The 19877-nt window shown below is 40.0% G+C and overlaps 1 protein-coding gene across 7 annotated transcripts in view; it reads right to left on the reverse strand.

Annotated features, from left to right (window-relative positions):
• Window positions 1–19877, reverse strand: part of GRIA4 (glutamate ionotropic receptor AMPA type subunit 4) — a 294599-nt gene that overhangs the window by 13905 nt on the left and 260817 nt on the right. For 3 of the 7 annotated variants that reach the window (XM_034758861.1, XM_034758864.1, XM_034758865.1), the window contains exon 14: window positions 5509–5623. The exons of the other annotated variants lie outside the window; for them this stretch is intronic. In XM_034758861.1, the coding sequence (XP_034614752.1) occupies window positions 5509–5623 (115 nt within the window). The remainder of the gene's footprint in view (window positions 1–5508; window positions 5624–19877) is intronic. 7 annotated transcript variants of the gene reach the window in all.

The following is a 19877-nucleotide window of genomic DNA, read 5'->3' on the forward strand; positions in this document are numbered from 1 at the left end:
GTCCAACACCACTAATGTTTTGGCTCAGTGCCCCATTTGAATCTTTCTATCCCCAGCCACATCACAGGATATACATAGAAGGGACAGCCAGGTCCTGTTGTCACCGTGAAAATCCAGAACAACTTCACGGAAGTCAGTGGAGTTATTCCAGATTCAACTGGTTTAAATAAGATAAAAATTAGGAGCTAGATATTAATGAATTATGTATATGAGCTGTCAAGAACAGTGGCTACCTGTGTGTAGGGGGAGTCAATAGTAATTTCTCCACTCTTTTGCTTGATATTTCAGCACAAGCATTCAGAATCTAGGAACATAAAGCTGCCTAACGCCTGCCACATTTTGAGTTTCTTTCTTCTTTCCCACCCACTCTTGATCCATCTGTATCATCCTTTCTGCTCCCATAGGTATCTTCTGCATACACAGTGCTTTGGCGGGAACATTCAGGTTTTCTTTTCATTGAGAAAAACAACTGATTTCATGATTTACTTTCTAATGGGAAAATTACATTTGCACGTTAACCAGCCTTCTGTATTATGTAGCCGGTTGCAATGGGCAGGACAGAGGCAGAATTTCATTTCCTCCATAGCAGTGCAGTCAGTGAGCTCTGGTGTGAGAGGTCACGTTTCAGTGTTCTCTAGCACTGCTCTTTCTATTCAGCCACTTGCCCTATCAGTAGTCTAGAGCTGCTAAGCAAGCTTGCCCTTACACACTTCCATCCACTGCACATGGCTTCAATGGGAGTTTTGTGTGTGTGGATGAGACAGAATTTGGCCCTTTAATTTTTACGTAAACAGCACCATCTTGAGCTTAAGCCTTTCCTAAGGCACATGACTAAATACTGTAGACACTTTGGGAACTTAAAAATGTTTGATGTTTTTAAAATTGTATTTGTGTCCATCTTTAAATGAGCCACATGTGATATCATAGGTAGATATTAAAGGTAGGAAGAAAAGCTCAAGATTTAAAAGTGATCTGAGAGACTGAGTTTCAAAACACATTCAAAATTAAATGGAACTTTAGAGGCTTGCAAAATTTCTATCAAAACCAGACTACAGTTAGTATATATTTTAGTTCTTCACCAAAATTCATAAAGAATAATGTTTTTTTGGTTTTGTTTTTAACATTTTAGGCACAAATAAGAGTTAAGTGTCCAAATCCCATTGGCTTTCAGTGGGAATTGAGTATGTTGCAACCCTTCGTTTGTTTGAAAATCTCTCCTTCAAACCCTACCTTTTTCTAACCACACCTGTCAAACACTCAGATGCTACCAACCTTTCCCACATTGAGTAGAAACATATTTAGTAAGTAGCTCCATTGATTTTAAGGGTGGCAGAATCTAAGTCAATATGATTTATGGCATATTAGATAAGGGTGGTACAAAAACATAAAATGGATAAGTCGTCTGGAATTAAATGTTCCACCAAGTTCAGTCCTGTATACTGTACATTTTATTGCCAAATGATAATATGATTTTTTTTGTTTAAAACGTGGTTAGGAACTCAAGTTAAAAAAGTTGGTCCAGATTCTCTATTAGTGTAAGCCGGTGTAGCTCTATTGAAGTCAACTTACATCAGCTGAAGATGTGACCCATTATTTATGTTGGGGGTGGTATAAATCTTTCACTTGCACATGCAGTACTAGGAGCAAATTGTGCTCTAATTTCCAGAAGTGTGAATCTGGAGTAACACAGCAGAATTTGTCCCATGCTATCTAAATAGTCACATTGCATATACTATATAGCATAAGAATTTTAGGATTTTATAGTGAAGAAGATCCAAGTCTCCAGTCCAACAGTCAGAGTGAGACCATTTAGAATCAGTGGCAGTGCTGTTTAAGTACTGACCGGAGAATAGGGGCCAGGAAGAATAATATGCCATTAAAGACATTCTTTATTTTTTATTTTACCAACTTCCACCTCCCCACCTGGCTTTCCTGTCATTTTCTCCTGTTCCATCTTCACTCATTTATTGATGGGAGGAACTATTTTCAAAAGGCTAAGACACTGACTTTTATGCTGGTAACATCATTGAAATTATAATGGCATAAAACTTGAATAATTTAATTGTGAAAAATGATCCTAATTTAATATCATACAACACTGTGCTAATGGGCACATGCAGCAGTAAGAACTACAGCACGGAGTTCTAAAACCACTGCAAAATTTCAAAGAGGGGGATAATTGCTATGCAATAGGAGCACTTTCCTTAGCCACTTGTGAGTAGGCCTTTAATTAGTCATAAGGCCAATCCCATCCACTAAATGAAAGAAGAGGAACATTGTATTAGCATGTGGGTGGAAAACAGAACTAGAGAGCCATTTTTGTTGTTATTGGTCAATGTTTTCTATTTTTGTAGAAAGAAATGGAAATTAAATGGCAAAAACTATGTTTAAACGAGTTTAATGTTATCAGATACACCTGTGGCAGCATATGTTTAAGACTTGAGTTATTATTTTCAAAAGCACCTAATTACTATTTTCAAAAATGACGTTAGCACTAAATCTTATTGATAGTCAATATGAGCTATAAATTAGTGACATGGAGTTCTTGAAGGGAACTGGTAACCACTAAACACTAATGAACTCTATTTCTGAATTGTTGGAGACCTTTTCTTTTGTAGCTGGGGTTAAAACAAAAATGGTGAGGGCTAGTACAGCCATACTATATACTAATCGTTAGTTTAAGAGCACAGACTGGATCTAGGAGTTTGCAAGGGCCTGGTTTCACAAGATCTAAACGCCTTCTGAGAGTTGCTGAGCAACTTAAATTGATTACAGCGTGTCTCTAGGCATGACCATGAAGAAATACTTTGGGTTTAGGGTTGTGTGTGCTGGCTGGTTGGCTGTATATCAGAGGGCACAGCTCAGTTTGGCCAGGTACGCCTAGAGTGCTGTATTGCTTTCATGGTGGGGGAGAGGTTGTTAATCTCATCAAGGAGACTGTAGCATACTGTAATCTAGAACTGGACTCAATCCAATCATTTTTTAAAATTTTATACAAATCAAAAAAGGGACTCTGATTAAGGGCCTGACTCATGAACTTGAACTACTGTTTGTAGCAGTTAGCAATACAGCAGAACAACCTGTTCTGCTAAGATGATCATATGAGAGCAAAAAAAAAAAGAAAAAAAAGAATATAAAAGCTTTTATCCAGGGCCCAATGAAATCAATAAAAAGTCTCCCACTGACATCAGTGGATCAGACCCTATAAGATTATTAGTGGATGTGTAGATTTACTTCAAAACAAGGAATTTTGTAGATGATAAATGTCAATAAAACATTTATATCAACCAGTCAAGAATTCAGGCATCTGTATTTTTTAAGAAAACAGATGCTGCAGCTATCAGCATTTATATATTACATCCCCCAATGTTGTTTATCCCTGATAATACTTCCTTTATCCACCATCCTTCCTACTGTGATGTAGCAGTCTCAACTTTCCCTGTGTCACATTTTTTACACTCCCCCGTGCAATGTGTCCCTACTCACTTTCTGTTCTCATTGGTATGTAGGTCCTGTACCTCACTTCATGTAGCTGCATTCCTAGCTTTCTCCTTCCTGACTACTGCTTTTTCCTGCCTCTCCTCATGCAGTCACTTCCCTGTGATATCCTAGGACATCCTGCTTTTCCCTCTGCCGGCTGCCCTCCTCTACCTCATTGCATGTGGTCCCTATCTACCAGGGTTATTAATAACAGATGTTAAGGCAAATAGAGTTCTAAGGTAATCATCTCATTATACTGATTTGAAACATTAAGCATAGTTTTGTGTTTTATATTTCAAACTGATAATAGAATCATAGGGTTAGAGGCATCACAAAATTCATCTAGTCTAACCCCCACCAAGATACAGAATTTGTTGTGTTTAAACCATCCCAGATAGATAGCTCTCCAGCTTCTTTTTGAAAACCTCTAGTGAAGGAGCTTCCACAACCTCCTGAGGCAGTCTGTTCCATTGTCCTACTGTTCTTACAACTAGGAAGTTTTACCTGAGATTTTTCGGGATGTTTCAGCTACATTATAGAAAAAAAAGTGTTCATTCACAAATGTAGTATCACCTCCATGACATTTCTATAATATTATATTATACAGTATTTTTTAAAAAGCCCAACAGTGAAGTTTCACAATGAGTGAAACTTCAGCCCAGTGGTGACTTGGATGGAGTATTATAAAAAATAAAAAAAAAAGGGAAAGTCAGAATTTTATGGCTTATCAGATAGGCTTTCTTACAAGAAGTTATCTGCAGTTGCAGTAAGTGCTAATGAACTTCATGTCCACATACTTTGGAGAAGAAACTAAAGACCACTTTTAAAACTGTAACCGCTGGCCAGCAGAGCTGTGGGGAAAAAAACTTGCTAGAGCAGCAGGATGGAAGGCAAAGCACAGAGGACTAGGACACCAGTTCTGTGTGAGTGCAGAGCAGCACAAGGAGAGGTCTCTGCGGCAAGGGCAGAGTGTCAGGAAAGGAGGGTTGAGGAAGGGGAGGAGAAAAAATACAATGTAAGAAACTGTAAAGAAGGCTAATTAAACATTTTGGGTTCCCTCAGTGTCACCAGAACCCCACAATATAGATAGCCTTGTATCTTCACAGTTACCCATGTAGTATTCTCTCTATATACCATACACGCACATGCACACAAATATATATTGAAGAGTGTTTGATTGGCACATTGAGGGCTACTTTTAGTATCTTAATTTTCCCTCTATGCCATTTCAGCACACATTAGTTTGCCTAATGGATGCTGATGTGAGAAGGCAAAACAAGTTATATGACTGGCGATTTGAAAGTCTCAGTTTAGATGAAATGAAGGAAAAGTAGGTTAACTTTATCCAGGGCATGAGTAACGGCCTAAAATTCAGCCCTGTTGACATGGCGAAGGATAAGAGAGAGGTGCAATTTCCAGTTAACTTTTTTCCTAAGGAATACACATGAATTTTAGCTTCCAGGTAATGTATCACAACATTCCACTGTGTGCTATTTTAACTGGAAATTGCATCAGTGTATTGGATACTTTGGCTGGAAATGGAAATTTGTATAAATAGAAAATTCCTGAGCCTGTACATCCTGAGCCGCTGCTATGAGGGAGCAGAGCTGAGCTGCTCCACCTTCCTCTAATATTGAGGGAAAAACACATTGGAGCAATGCAGTCCAGAAAATGAGGAGTCATGTTTGCTTCTGGGTCTCCTGCTGCTTGTTCACTAGACCTAGCTTTGAGATGGCTGTGGTCTTGTATCTTTTTGCGTAGGGCGCATGTCATCTATTCTTGACAGAGGAAGGTTTCTGAGCATTGATGATAGAATTCATAGCTTAAATTGGTTTGTTAACAAGTTCCACTTGAGAAACTTGCAACGAATGCAAATATTTTTGCTTTGACAGTAATCGCATACATCTGTCTGGATCTTGAGCTCAGTGACTAGCAATACTGAAGTTTGGTTGGTTGCAGGTAAAGCCCCAGCAGATGCACCAATTACTTTACATACTGTTTACCCGCTTTGGTGACATTGAGGCTAACCTTGGAGTCACCTCCCCCGCTGCCACATTCTCCTTTGTCGTACCACCATTTGTTTTTCAATTTGTCCAAGAGGCCTTGTTCATTCAGTTTTAAAACTGCGAGGTTAACAGCATTTCTTGAAACGATAAAACATATTTTGTAAGAAACTGCACAGCTGTTAAGATGTTAGAAGGAATGAGGACTTAAGCTCTTTTATAAGCTGGATCCACACACTAAATAAACCTCTCATTTCCATTTGACAACCCCCCTGACAGTATAAATAATTTTGCTTACTTTCAGAGGCAAAAAAAGTGTTTCCAGAATACACCAGACTTTTTTTTTAAATGACCCAACTTTTAGCAAGTAAAATTCTATAAATTCTACGAACCAAAACCAAAAGAGTTATGTGAGCATCTTCGCAAAATAATGATAAAAGTCAGACTGGATTTATATTTCTGGTTAGCTTGAGTCTGTTTTGAATATGAACACTTATAGAAACAGGTCAATATGGGTCTAGATTTTTTTTTTTTTAGATAGGCAGTGTTATCGTTAGTGCTATAAAATAAAGGTTTTAAATCTATCTCCCATTTTAAACTAAGGACTACAGTTATTTAAAAACTGGTTGATTATTAAATCTATCAAGGCATTTATGCTGCATTCACCACCTTTTTGGAGGCTTAACAGCTGTTTAGGATGCACTGCCTCATATCTTTGTTAATGAGGTTTTAAATAATGAATTGATGTGTGTCACAAGGCCTAAAGCTAGACAGCTAAATCAATATTTAATCATGCATATTATTAATAAGAGTTTAAATAACGCGTCACATGTTTATACTTTACCTATATGCTGGGTTTCCTAGGGTGTGGGGAGCACAAACTGTGCTACCTCCCGTTAAGGGGTGCAGCATATTTCCCCCTAGACATCCAACCAGATCTACCAGCTGATGTGGTGAGGGCAGGAAGCCATGAGTCCATTTAATGTTGGGGCACCATTCATGTCCACAGGGGCAGGATCCGTGATCTCCTGAGCACAGGGACTGCAATTCTGGCCAGCCCTTACATGGACTGCACAAGATGTGTATGTATGTGGGCGGGGTGAGTTCGAGATGCTTCATACTATCCTTCCTCTTCCCCTATGCCCCTGTGAAAAGATTAGCAGGAATCTATCCCTAAATAATAAATTCTGGCCACACTCATGGAAGGAAGGTAAATGTTATTATCCCCATGTACAAATGGTGGTGCTGAGGAAGCACCACTTCCCCCTCCCATTGCTTGTCCCTGTTAACTAGCAAAGGAGTGGGGACTGGGCAGGGACTGGAAGGGGACTTCCTCTGTCCATGGCATCTTCCCATCACTAACTCTGAAGGACTTCAGTGGGGACATTGACTTACCTGCTGTCCCTCTCACTGATGTGGAACCCTGCGAGGAAGGTCTGGGAGAAGCAGCAAGTGGGAGATTCTTTGGCAGCAGGGCTCCTATAGGACTCCTTCTGCCAAGAGTCATAGGAGATATCAGGAGGGAATGAAGCTGGACAGGATCTCCAAAGAGATGACTGTGATTCCATGGATCTCAGGGGGATCCCATCTGAGTTTGATGGTGGAACCCTCTGCTCAGTAGGAAAGGGGCACCCATGCTCCAGAGTTGAAGGAACAGATTAGAAACACAGTGAGTGCAAACTCATGGAGTTTTCCACCTCACACAGGGTCAGATACATTCCTATTTATTGGATAAATTCCCATTTTAGAACATCTCCTTTGTCCTTTATTGCCTGGAAATGACTTTTCATATGAGCCCCTCTTGGAAACCGGACAGATCTTTGCTGGTTAACTATGAAATTTTGGAAATTATTTCTAAACAGATGTGACCTGCTCCTCTTTTTATTGTAGTTAAATTTATATTAGATTGTCAATGCAGATAATGTAATTGCTTGCCTTCCCCTGAAACTGAAAAGGAGAAATATAAGCTGTACTGGGTGTGATAACAGACTGTTCTTTGTGGATAAAGCCTTGGAGGGGAATTTAGCAGTCAGTCTGACAAATGTAATTTTATATAAGCACTCTAATTATGGGTCATGATCTAGAGGGAGAGGATAAATAGCAAGATTGGATTGAAATTGTTCATTTGTCCCTTTTGTTCCGGGAAGCAATTGCTTCTAAACCAGAGATATTTACTATGGGTTTCTAATTAAGCTTTTAGAGACAAAGCCAGTGCTTTTAGATTGCTCTCTACATTCATAAAATTGCCAAAGCTTCCATTAACTCGAATGGGAGTTTCACCTGAGTGAGGACTGCAGGACTGAGGCCAAGATGGAAGCTGATCCCAGCAGCCTTGTTTCCTTGATACTGAACCAAACTCTCTGTCTTGAAAAAGTTTAACATATAAGGCTCGAGCCTATTGCCATTAAAGTCAATGGTGAAAATTCGCACTCGTTTCAACGGCAGCAGGAACAGGGTCTAACATAGCGCCAGAGTCTGCAAACCTGAGTCATGTTGCTCAGCCCTTAAAAGAGTAGTGCCAGTGACAGTGCTACTGAACGCCAGGGTGGCAGAGCCTGGGCCTTATTAAATAGGTGTGGTAGGGATAATGAGCTGCCTCTCAGGAGCAGCCCTAATTAAGGCCCCACTTAAACAAGTGCCTACCTTTAAGCCTGTGACTTCAATGGAGCTGCTTGTGTGCTTAGCGTCAGCCCCTTGCTTAAGCGCGTTGCTGACTCAAGGCCTAACTGCAGATGAATCATGCATATTATTTAAATGAGATTGACTTGGCCCCACTATAGACATAATAGTTTAGCTGCTATTTTGTAGTTTCTAAAAAGTATCTTTATGATCTTCAACATAAACTGTATTACATGTCCACAGTATTCTCTCTGGGCTAAGAACTCAGTCAGTGCCTATTCAAGTAAGTGGAGACTTTCTATTTACTTCAGTTATGACTGATAAAAAGCCTTAAATCCTGAAGTCATTAATCAATTCTTCCTGTGTCCTTATTCAGGCAAAGATCTCTCATTGACTTCAGAGAAAATTTTTCCTAAAAACAGAGCAAAAATGTAACAACTTAATAATAAGGATTTTGCCCTTAGTACTTCAAATTTCAGAAGATTTTTCAGGTTAATGTTCATATAACTTAGATCTTTCTTCTGGCTATAATCTGTATATAAAAAATAGACATGTTTGTTTTTTTAAAAGACACTGAAGAATTAAACCCCTTTTTAAATTTCAATCTGGAAGGGGGGCATTATTCTCATTTATCAAGTATTCTACTTTTATCCCTAAAAGTATTAAAGGTTAGTGAGGAAAAGTTTTCCATAATCTTTTAGAGTAGCTGCAGCTGCTTGATAGAAGTCCTAAAAAACCCCAAACAAACAACCCCTCCCACAAATACAAAAACCCCACCCACTCATGAGAGGGTTATTTAGCAGGGTTATTAGCCATATCCATAGACAGTTTCACAGCACAATAGAAAAATGGAAATAAAAAGGATGGAGAAGTAAATGAGAATTTAAGATGCAATCATTGTTCTGAAATTAAGCGCTATTGTTTCTAATTCTAACATATCGTATTCCTCGTTACATCTAGTAGGCCATGTAAAAACAGGTTAGTTTCACACTGCTCTTTCTATTGCTTTGTTATTAGGGTACAACCCAAAATATACAACCCAAGAGGTGCTGCCCTCTTCCCAGTGAAACATACAGAGAGATTCTATGCTCAGACTGCAGTATCTGGTGCAGAAATGTCATTGTGAAGCAGAAATTTCTCAACAGGTTCGATGATGATTACTTTGAATTGAAAATATATTTGAGCCTGGAGGGCTAGAGTCCATCACTCTTACTCATGCTAAGTAGTTCTTTACTTAGGAGAAGTTCTACATAACGTGAGTATGAGTGGCAAAATTGTGATCCAAAATAGGGACAAATCTTAAAATCCTCACTCAGGCAAAACTTCCATTGAAAACTCCAATGAAGAATATGAAACTTTTGCATGAGTAAGGATTAAATAGCAAAAACAGAATAAGTACTTTGTGATTTGGCCCATAATACTTACTATTACTTTGTATAATTATTAAAATCTTCATAAGCATTTTATTAATAAAGGAAAAACAGAATCCTTGGACACAATAGTCAAATCAGTTTAGCCCAATCTGGCTCCTCGTATATTGCAACTGTTTCCAATCTATCCCTCAGTTCATTATTCTTTGAGTGCATGTACAGTGTTTTCAATGTATGGATCTGGGGTACTGTTAAAGCAGCGGTACACACAGGGTATAGTTACAGCATGGGAATCCTGGAGAGATTTGTTAAACCATTACATGTCTCCTCATGCAGGAAGAGCACAGTAACAATAGCAAGCACAGCTTCAATTTTTACTTACTGCCACATTTTTTAAAGATCAATTTTTCAGTAATAATTTCCAAAAAAACTTCCGAGATGGTTTGGGCTATTAGTTCACTGTATTTACTAGTGCCATTTGGAGGTATGTATTTGACAGTTAACAAAAAGTAGAACTACACAGACAGAGAACAGTGCAGGTTGTCTACAAGGCTTATGCAACTGCACAGTTCTTTGCAAAAAATAAATACAAGTCTGGAAAGGAATAACTTGTCTTCCCGTTAAAAGCAGCATTATATAAGTCCAGTCCAAAGCTCACTAGAATCAGTGGAAAGATTTTCATTGACTTCAGTGACCTTTGGATCATGGCAGTAGTTAACAAGATGAAATTTACACTGGACGTCACTCAATAAAGTAGCAGTAGGCATCCTGGGTGGAATTCTGCCTTCATTTGAACTCGAGCATCTCCCATGGCTTACCTGGTGCAAATGATGGTGGAATTTTGCCCTGATATTGTTCTCCTGCAGTAGTGACCAAATAGTGGACACAGAAGTATACTGACTTGCTGAAAACACTTTAAGGGAGTATTGCTAAACTATAGCATTATTTTATAGCTCAGCATTTTAGAGACATTTAAATATGCTAGTATATTTTAGAGCATTTGAAGGATAAAAATATTAGTGTATCAAAGTGGTTTCCCTGAGGCCTCCTGAGTTTGTGTCCTCGTTGGGAGACATTGAGAAAGGTGGTTGACAGAAGATGGGGGAGCCAGGTGGCTCCTCTTCTAGCATTGTCAGAGACTGAGCTTATTGACTAACATTGTTGAATGAATCAGAAATCTGTGAAAACAGCACAGAAAAGTGCCTTCCAATACACGCTGTTGCTCACTTGGGAAAGCAACAAAAGAACTCTTACTTGGAATTTACAGCCAACTCACCTAAAAATTGGTCTGAACCAAACCCCCAGATCCACACACCCCTGTGCACCTGGGGACCATCAAAAATCCAAACCTGGATTCTGATCCTATCTTTACAATGGGCCAAACCAGAACCCCAGATCCAAAATCATTCCCAGAAGTTGGGGTGTTTGAAATCTGGATATAAATCTGAATTTTGTGTCTGGAGCCCATCACTACTTTCAACTGCTCAGATTAGTCGTACAAATCTAGGGAGTTAGTGAACCAGTGTATTCACTCCAGACTTGAATGACCAACAGTACGTCTGATATTTCAGTTTGCATTACTGATAAAGGTAAAATGAAAGGTACTTTCCTTCTTCTTAGTCCAGATAAATCTAGACTAAGAGCAGGCTCATGATCAATACGATAAGAAACATGTTTTAGGAAGAGGTTATATAAATAGGTCTATGTTCAGGAATAACTGGGTCAAAGAGTAGGACTGGATTCTCTGGTTCCTAAGTCCACCTTGCACTGCATGACGGGGCAGATCCCCAGCTGGTGGGAATTGTCAGCTCTCCAGTGAAGTCAATGGTGTGATAACAAATTACAACAGCTAAGGATCTGGCCCAAGCAGCACAAAAGTGGATTTAAAGCCGTGGAGGATTCCACCTGTGGAAGAGGAGCTATCTGTTGGCATAGCTGTTTCTTGCCCCAGCTCCTCACCACTCATGGCATAGTAGGAGGGCAGTTCTGGGGATGGTGTGGGTGGGGAAGGGATGTGATGTAGCTGAGCTCAGGGACCTTATGCTAGTGGTGCAAGTTAGAGCTGTCCCCTTACCACTGTAACTCGCACCAGGGCCAGAGGGCTCAGGATCAGAAAGCCACAGCTGGTTCCTGGACAGCCTCCCCTCTCACTACATTCCAGCTCTGCTTGGATGCAGTCGAGAATCTGCCACAGAGATTTTGTAAAATACATGTAGACACATGTTTATAGCCTATTCACATCAGCCTTTAAAATTATTTATCATACAGAATAATTTAAATCACATCTTATCCTGCAAAAAGTAAAAATGCGTCTGTTTTTTTGGCTACCTATTTTAATGATGTTTTGGAAAGTGCTGATGTTAGATTCTAATACCAGTACGATCTGCATGTGTTTGATGATTCATCAAAACAAATGGAGTGCAGATTGTATGAAAGTAGTTGGATATGTTTAATAAATTAGGAATGAAGTAAGCATTCCTTTACTAAGAAAGATCTATCCAAAGTATATCTGATATTTTTTCTCAGAAGACTTGAAAGATCTACAGTGGAAATAAAAAAATATCTAAAGGATGCACATTTAAAAGGAAAACAATCTGGTCACTTCAAAGGTCTAAGGACAAACTTTCTAAAATGCAGCCTTTAATTTTGCATGTGCAATCATTTGCAGGAGCAATTCTTCATGTACTGGTATTTACACACACAAAATATTTACACACACAAATGGTATTTGCATGAGCAAATTATGTGCAAATACTATAATTTTAAAACACAAGTAACAGACATGAACAGATTGCACATGGAATTGAAAATTCAAGTAAATTTACAGTCTGGCTTTGAGACTCTTTGAAAATTTGGTGAATAGTTTATATTAAATAAAGAATTATTAGCTTAAGTTGGACTAGACTCCATAATAAGATTACAATTGAGCAATTCGGTTGTTATTTATGGGGTAATGTTTCTTCATCAATAGGAAACGAAGGTCTGATTCTGTTCTCACTTATCTTTGATTCTGGTGTAACTTTACTGACTTCAGTGGAGTTACTCCTGATTTACACTGGGGCAAATGATAGCAGAATCAGGTCCTATGGCCCCAGTTCAGCAAAGCACTTTAACACACAATTATCAGAGTGGTAGCCATGTTAGTCTGTATCCACAGAAACAACGAGGAGTCCGGTGGCACCTTAAAGACTAACAGATTTATTTGGGCGTAAGCTTTTGTGGGTAAAAAACCCATATCTTCAGATGCCCATGAAAGCTTATGTCCAAATAAATCTGTTAGTCTTTAAGGTGTCACCAGACACTTAATTATGAGCACATGAGTAATCCCACCCCTACTCAGGAAAGGTTTTAAGCATGTAACTACTCTTAAATCTCAATGAAGGGATAGAAGTTAATGGGATTTAAATATGTGCTTAAGTACTTTGTTGATTTGGGGCCCTTAAACTAGATAGTTAAAGATATTCAGGTGCCTAAAGATGCAGATACTGCTAGTTCCAACAAATAATGGGAAACAGGCACTTACATACTTTTGAAAACCCTACTAGGCACCTATCTGCATCTTTAAGTGCCTAAATATCTTTGACAATCTAGTCCTATATTCTCAAACCTTAAAAACTTGAAAGTTTTCTGATTACCTTCTATCTGTAATCAGCAGTAAGCACCATTTTTACAATTAAAGATATTGTTTATCCATTTAAATATAATAGAAAGAGAGAATGTTTTGGGATACTAGTAGTTTGATACTGACTATTTTCTATACTGTAATTACAAACCAATATAATTTATATTTGACATTCTTCAATATAATACTTCGGACTTCTATCACTTCTTCCATCTGAAGATCCTAAAACACTTTACAAACAACAAGAAGGAAGTGTCACAACATCCTCATAACCTGGGTAAGGATTGTTACCCCCATATTACAGATTGGGAATCTGAATCACACTTCAACATTTTCAAACGCAGGTGCCTAAAATTAGAGATCTTACTCCATAGTTAACCACTTACACAAGAAGGCTGATTTTCAGAGGTACTAATCATTTACAATTCCCATGGACCTCCCCCCCTCCCCAGCATCCAACTCGCTTAATTGAACTGGACCTTATAAATAAACATGAGGCAAATTCCGCCTTCAAACATGTGGCATTTCTTTGGGGATCAAAGAATTCCACATGGGTGTCCACATGGGTGTCAAACAGAAGAAATGGTTTAATAATAATAATAATAATAAACATGACAAAACGGTGTGTGTTTAACACAAATGAAATAATGACGTCATAGGGGCAGATCCAGTGGCTATAAGACAACGTAAACCAGCTGAGGTTCTGCTTCCTATTGTTCAAAATATTTATACAAACTCCAAGCTATTTTGGGGTGGGGCGGGGGGGTGTCTCCAACCACACCACTGTAATCACTTCCTGGTATTAAACAAATACTTTAATATAGACAGATATAACAGCTGACTTGGGCAAGCAAGAGAGTAGACTCAGCCCCTCAGCATCCCTCTGTGCTTTCCACAAAGCTTAGTTATAAACATGGGGCTCTCAGACAATCATGTGGGGTTATTTTATTCTTTATATTCACTCAGTGCAAAGTTTAATATAGAAACAGAAAACCAGTTTCCCTGAGTCAAGAGCTGCTTTTGCCTGCGCTAACAGTGAGAATTTTTCTATTGATTCCAAGGGGCAGGATTGTGCTGATAAGCAGCAGCCGTCCAAAGTCTGAAACTGGTAATAAATGTTCCAGCAAAGACGGGGAGTGGGAGTCCCAAAGTGCTCAGCAATGCTATAACTGTAGCCCATGCGTGGGAGTTTTATTATTGACTTCTTGCAGTGTAGAGTTAGACCCCTGCTGACCGCTTTGAAAATTTCATCTTGGTAGTGTGAGGATTCCAAGGTTTCCCACACTTTAATTCAATGCAACTTTTTCAAAATCAATTATTAAAATAAAGTTTAAGAACTCACTTAAAATGTAATGTTTTAAAATGGACACCCTTCACGCAAGGTGTTTAATATCTAGCCTGATTCTTCTCTCACCTCTGATGTGGCCAGTTCAAAGCTCCCTGCCCTGTTTAAACCCTGAATAGGTATGCACAGAGGCACTTCTAGTAGTTGCCTCAGCATCCCCGTGTACCACATAAAGGGCCAGGGGGCTGGTCCAACATAGGCCTGTGTGGAAGGCCAAGCAGGGAGCAAGCCAGGGGAGAGGCCACAAGCTATATGTAGACATAGTCCTGTAGCCCTGTCATCTTGTTCAATTGGTGCAGAGGGACTGCAGCTACTCTTCCAGCCTACACACTGGATTAATAGCTATAGGGTATGTGTGGGAAGGATGGACTGCACAATAGTCTCCTGGCTTAGAGAAGTGCATTTCAGCTGTTCACCTCTTTTCCACTGCACTTGCCTAAAGACTAATTACCCTGGCTTTCCATGGGCGGATTTCACCCTTACACAGGTATAAATTGGGGGGGAGCTCTTTTAAAATGGATTGTGGTTCCTTTTACTGGTAAAAATCATGTGTGAGCACAGTCGGGTCCAGCAATTGCTTAGATATCAGCGTGGTTGTGTTTTACACTAACTTTGTCCAGGGGTAAATGGCTATGTAAGATGAAGGACACGGGAGAATCAGATCCATGGTTCCTGCCTGGAATGCACATGATCTTAACGTCACAAGACACAGGAAGTAAGGGTCATTCACGAGAAGGGGAGAAGCAGCAGGAGAGAGGGGATAATAATAAGTTCAGTCGTGCAGTAACTCAGGCAGCCATGTGCACATCTTGGTGATCCTGTTGCTTTTTTCCTCTTTTAATTTATATGACATTTGGGGGATGAGGATGTTTTTCCCGGCAGGATGTATTTTTTCTGTTTCGTGGTGGTTTTTTGCAACTGTTCAGAGGTTTGGAAAGTTAATATAAGCCCCAGCGTCATGCATTAATGGGCAGAAGTGAGACAGTCAAACATGCGTGGTAAATGCACAATGTCAGATGGCTCTGCAACACGTCATCATCACGTGTGTTGTGTGCATTGTATCATAAAACAATAATCAATGTAACATAAATGCTGCTCAGTTAATGTGTTATGTCATCTAGCTTGAAAAATTATTATTATAGTACCTTCACTATAGAACTAAGCACTGAGAGTCCATAGCTATGCAAAAATCCCACAGATCTTTTACCGATATACATACCAAAGTTACTACAACCCCACTTCACTTCAGAGGAAAGGAAAGGGACATGTGCTTTGGCCCCTGTTGTTCTTTTCAGTTGTGCAGTAGAGCTGCTGCTAGCAAATTATATTTTCTTCATGAATAAAGGCATTTTGATTTGTGCCACAATTGAAGCCAATGGAACTATGCTAATTTACCCCAGCTGAGAACCTAGCTCCAGCATGGAGCATTGAGATTCTCTTTCACTAACCTCTTCTGTTATGCCAAAATTTAGGGCAGTTGAGAGACAGATATTGGTAGTGTTGGTAAGCAACACAGCTCCATATTAAAGAAAAAGCCAATTGCCTCATTGAGAAAACAGTGAGCTAAGGTGTGGTTCAAGAATAAAAATAAACAGCAAGTACTGTGATGGTTAGGAAGACCTAGTCACCAGCTGGCATTACACTTGCACTGTTGTAGGATATTAAAGAGTTGCTGTTACTGCTGCTGCAGTTGCAATGGCAGCTGGAAATTCTGGAAATGAGGAATTTGATAACAGTGCAGTAGGGTGCTGTTTTGATGTTCTTCTGAGGGTGTAATGCTGGTTCTTGTCATCTGCAAATCAGTGTCACCCAAGAAAAAGCCAAACACCTGCTCATGGCCATGCAAAATTACTTTGACATGCTCTTGATTCTTACAAAATGTGGAACTATTACTACTATTCTGATCTCCATTCTTCTTTAGTTAAAGACAGGCCTCTACCATCAACCCTCTCCTTTCCTTTCTTTGTTATGCTTCATTTAGATCAAAGAGAAGGAAGTGGAAGAAGGCCAACTCCTGCCCACTTCATCTGCTACAACATCACTTTGCATGTGTATGGTAAGGCCCACAATAATAGTGAATCCACATCTGATATTCCCATAGTCACAAGAAGAGACAGGACATAATCTGCATGCAATGTTCTCTCATTAAGAAAAAGTGATCTTTGCCGGGCCAACTATGTTTCTGTCACAAAAGGGTGAGTGAAGGTAGAGGCCTTCACCATTCATTTAAAACTCACACACCCACCATTGACCTCTGATGCTGAGCAAATTCTTGTTGCAGACAGTGAGGGCAATGTTTTTGAAACCAACAGTACTGTGATCATTATCCTACTTACTGCTAACACCCCTACACCTTTGGCTGCTACTACTGTCTGCTAACCACATCACTCCACTGCTATTTAGACAAATTTGGCTTTCAGCAATATTACTACAAGTGACAAAATGGAAGTAACTAGAACTCCAACATGCGTTGTACCTCAACTAGTGAACTAAATGCCCCAATAACAACTCTCAGGTTTCAGAGTAGCAGCCGTGTTAGTCTGTATCCGCAAAAAGAAGAACAGGAGTACTTGTGGCACCTTAGAGACTAACAAATTTATTAGAGCATAAGCTTTCGTGGACTACAGCCCACTTCTTCGGATGCATATATATGCATTTGGGGACAATATATACCTTCAAGTCAGCGGCACTGCTATGGGTACCCGCATGGCCCCACAATATGCCAACATTTTTATGGCTGACTTAGAACAACGCTTCCTTAGCTCTCGTCCCCTAACGCCCCTACTCTACTTGCACTACATTGATGACATCTTCATCATCTGGACCCATGGAAAAGAAGCCCTTGAGGAATTTCACCATGATTTCAATAATTTCCATCCCACCATCAACCTCAGCCTAGATCAATCCACACAAGCGGTCCATTTCCTGGACACTACTGTGCTAATAAGCGATGGTCACATAAATACCACCCTATACCGGCAACCTACTGACCGCTACACTTACCTACATGCCTCCAGCTTCCATCCAGGACACACCACACGATCCATTGTCTACAGCCAAGCTCTAAGATATAACTGCATTTGCTCCAATCCCTCGGATAGAGACAAGCACCTACAAGATCTCTATCAAGCATTCTTAAAACTACAATACCCACCTGCTGAAGTGAAAAAACAGATTGACAGAGCCAGACGAGTACCCAGAAGTCACTTCCTACAAGACAGGCCCAACAAAGAAAATAACAGAACACCACTAGCTGTCACCTTCAGCCCCCAACTAAAACCTCTCCAGCGCATCATCAGAGATCTACAACCTATCCTGAAAGATGATCCTTTACTCTCACAGATCTTGGGAGACAGACCTGTCCTCGCTTACAGACAACCCCCCAACCTAAAGCAAATACTCACCAGCAACCACACATCACTGAACAAAACCACTAACCCAGGAACCTATCCTTGTAACAAACCCCGATGCCAACTCTGTCCACATATCTATTCAAGTGACATCATCATAGGACCTAATCACATCAGCCATACCATCAGGGGCTCGTTCACCTGCACATCTACCAATGTGATATATGCCATCATGTGCCAGCAATGCCCCTCTGCCATGTACATTGGCCAAACCGGACAGTCTCTACGCAAAAGAATTAATGGACACAAATCTGACATCAGGAATCAAAATACTCAAAAACCAGTGGGAGAACACTTTAACCTGTCTGGTCATTCAGTGACAGACCTGCGGGTGGCTATATTACAACAGAAAACCTTCAAAAACAGACTCCAACGAGAGACTGCTGAGCTAGAATTGATATGCAAACTAGACACAATCAACTCCGGTTTGAATAAGGACTGGGAATGGCTGAGCCATTACAAACATTGACTCTATCTCCCTTGTAAGTACTCTCACACTTATTATCAAACTGTCTGTACTGGGCTAGCTTGATTATCACTTCAAAAGGTTTTTTTTTTCTCTTAATTAATTGGCCTCTCAGAGTTGGTAAGACAACTCCCACCTGTTTATGCTCTCTGTATGTGTGTATATATATCTCCTCAATATATGTTCCATTCTATATGCATCCGAAGAAGTGGGCTGTAGTCCACGAAAGCTTATGCTCTAATAAATTTGTTAGTCTCTAAGGTGCCACAAGTACTCCTGTTCTTCTAATAACAACTCTGTGGCTGAAATAAGACAATCACTATGCTCTCAGATGAACACAAACCGACAACTTTATTTTGTGAGTCATTGTAGTTGTTCTTCTGAGGACTTTGACTATCCTGAATTGAGGATGAGGCTACAAAGGAAGATTCTGCCTTGCATACATTGCAGTCCCTTACTGAAAAAAAGCATTCTTCCCTCACTATCTCTTCCTGGCCTCAGTAGGATTTGATATAGCAATAATGGATTATCCTGTACCCATCTGAGACCGCCATATCACTTTCCAAAATGTCTTCTGAAGCCAAGGGAATGTTGGGCACAAAGCCAGTTTGTAAGGGCAATTGGGATATCACACACGGATGGCAGCTGCTTCGGCAGCTTTCTATTTTTCACTCCACTAAACACTGCCCAGCAATGGAGGGAATAGGACTGAAGATTTTACAGACTCTACTCACTAGAGAAGTCTTGCACACATTGTTTCTATGCCAATCCAGCCCCAGGCTGAACTATCCATTCTGACATAGGAATTCTGCTACTTCCTGGAACCACTCAAAACTTGTTGCCAGCTGCCGATATGAATTAGGGGAAAGAAAACATCAGACTGGACTGATTTCACATGTCCAGCTTTTGAATTCCTAAATTGCTGATTCACAAGTGTATGTTATTATCAAATGTTTCACATGGCAGAAATATGACACATCCAAGATACTAATGGCTACCATAATAAAGAGCCTCTGGCGTTTTTGAAAGTGATCTTTCCAAGATTTATGTACACTTATGAACGTTGTCCTGCTGGAGACATGGTGAAATCTAGCCCTGCTGTAAATTGGTGTGACTTCCATTGATGTCACTGGAATGCCTCCCACTTACATCAGGTTGAATTTGGTCCTCTGTGGATAAGGAATTGGCTGAAGACTAAAATGCACCATCCTTTATCTGCAATGCTCTTGTCATAGAATCATAGAAGATTAGGGTTGGAAGAGACCTCAGGAGGTCATCTAGTCCAACCCCCTGCTCAAAGCAGGACCAACACCAACTAAATCATCCCAGCCAGGGCTTTGTCAAGCTGGGCCTTAAAAACCTCTAAGGATGGAGATTCCACCACCTCCCTAGGTAACCCATTCCAGTGCTTCACCCACCCTCCGAGTGAAATAGTGTTTCCTAATTTCCAACCTAGACTTCCCCCACTGCAACTTGACACCATTGCTCCTTGTTTTGTCTTCTGCCACCACTGAGAACAACCTAGCTCCATCCTCTTTGGAACACTCCTTCAGGTAGTTGAA

This window comes from Trachemys scripta, chromosome 1, assembly GCF_013100865.1.
Source record: "Trachemys scripta elegans isolate TJP31775 chromosome 1, CAS_Tse_1.0, whole genome shotgun sequence".
Taxonomy (NCBI): domain Eukaryota; kingdom Metazoa; phylum Chordata; order Testudines; family Emydidae; genus Trachemys; species Trachemys scripta.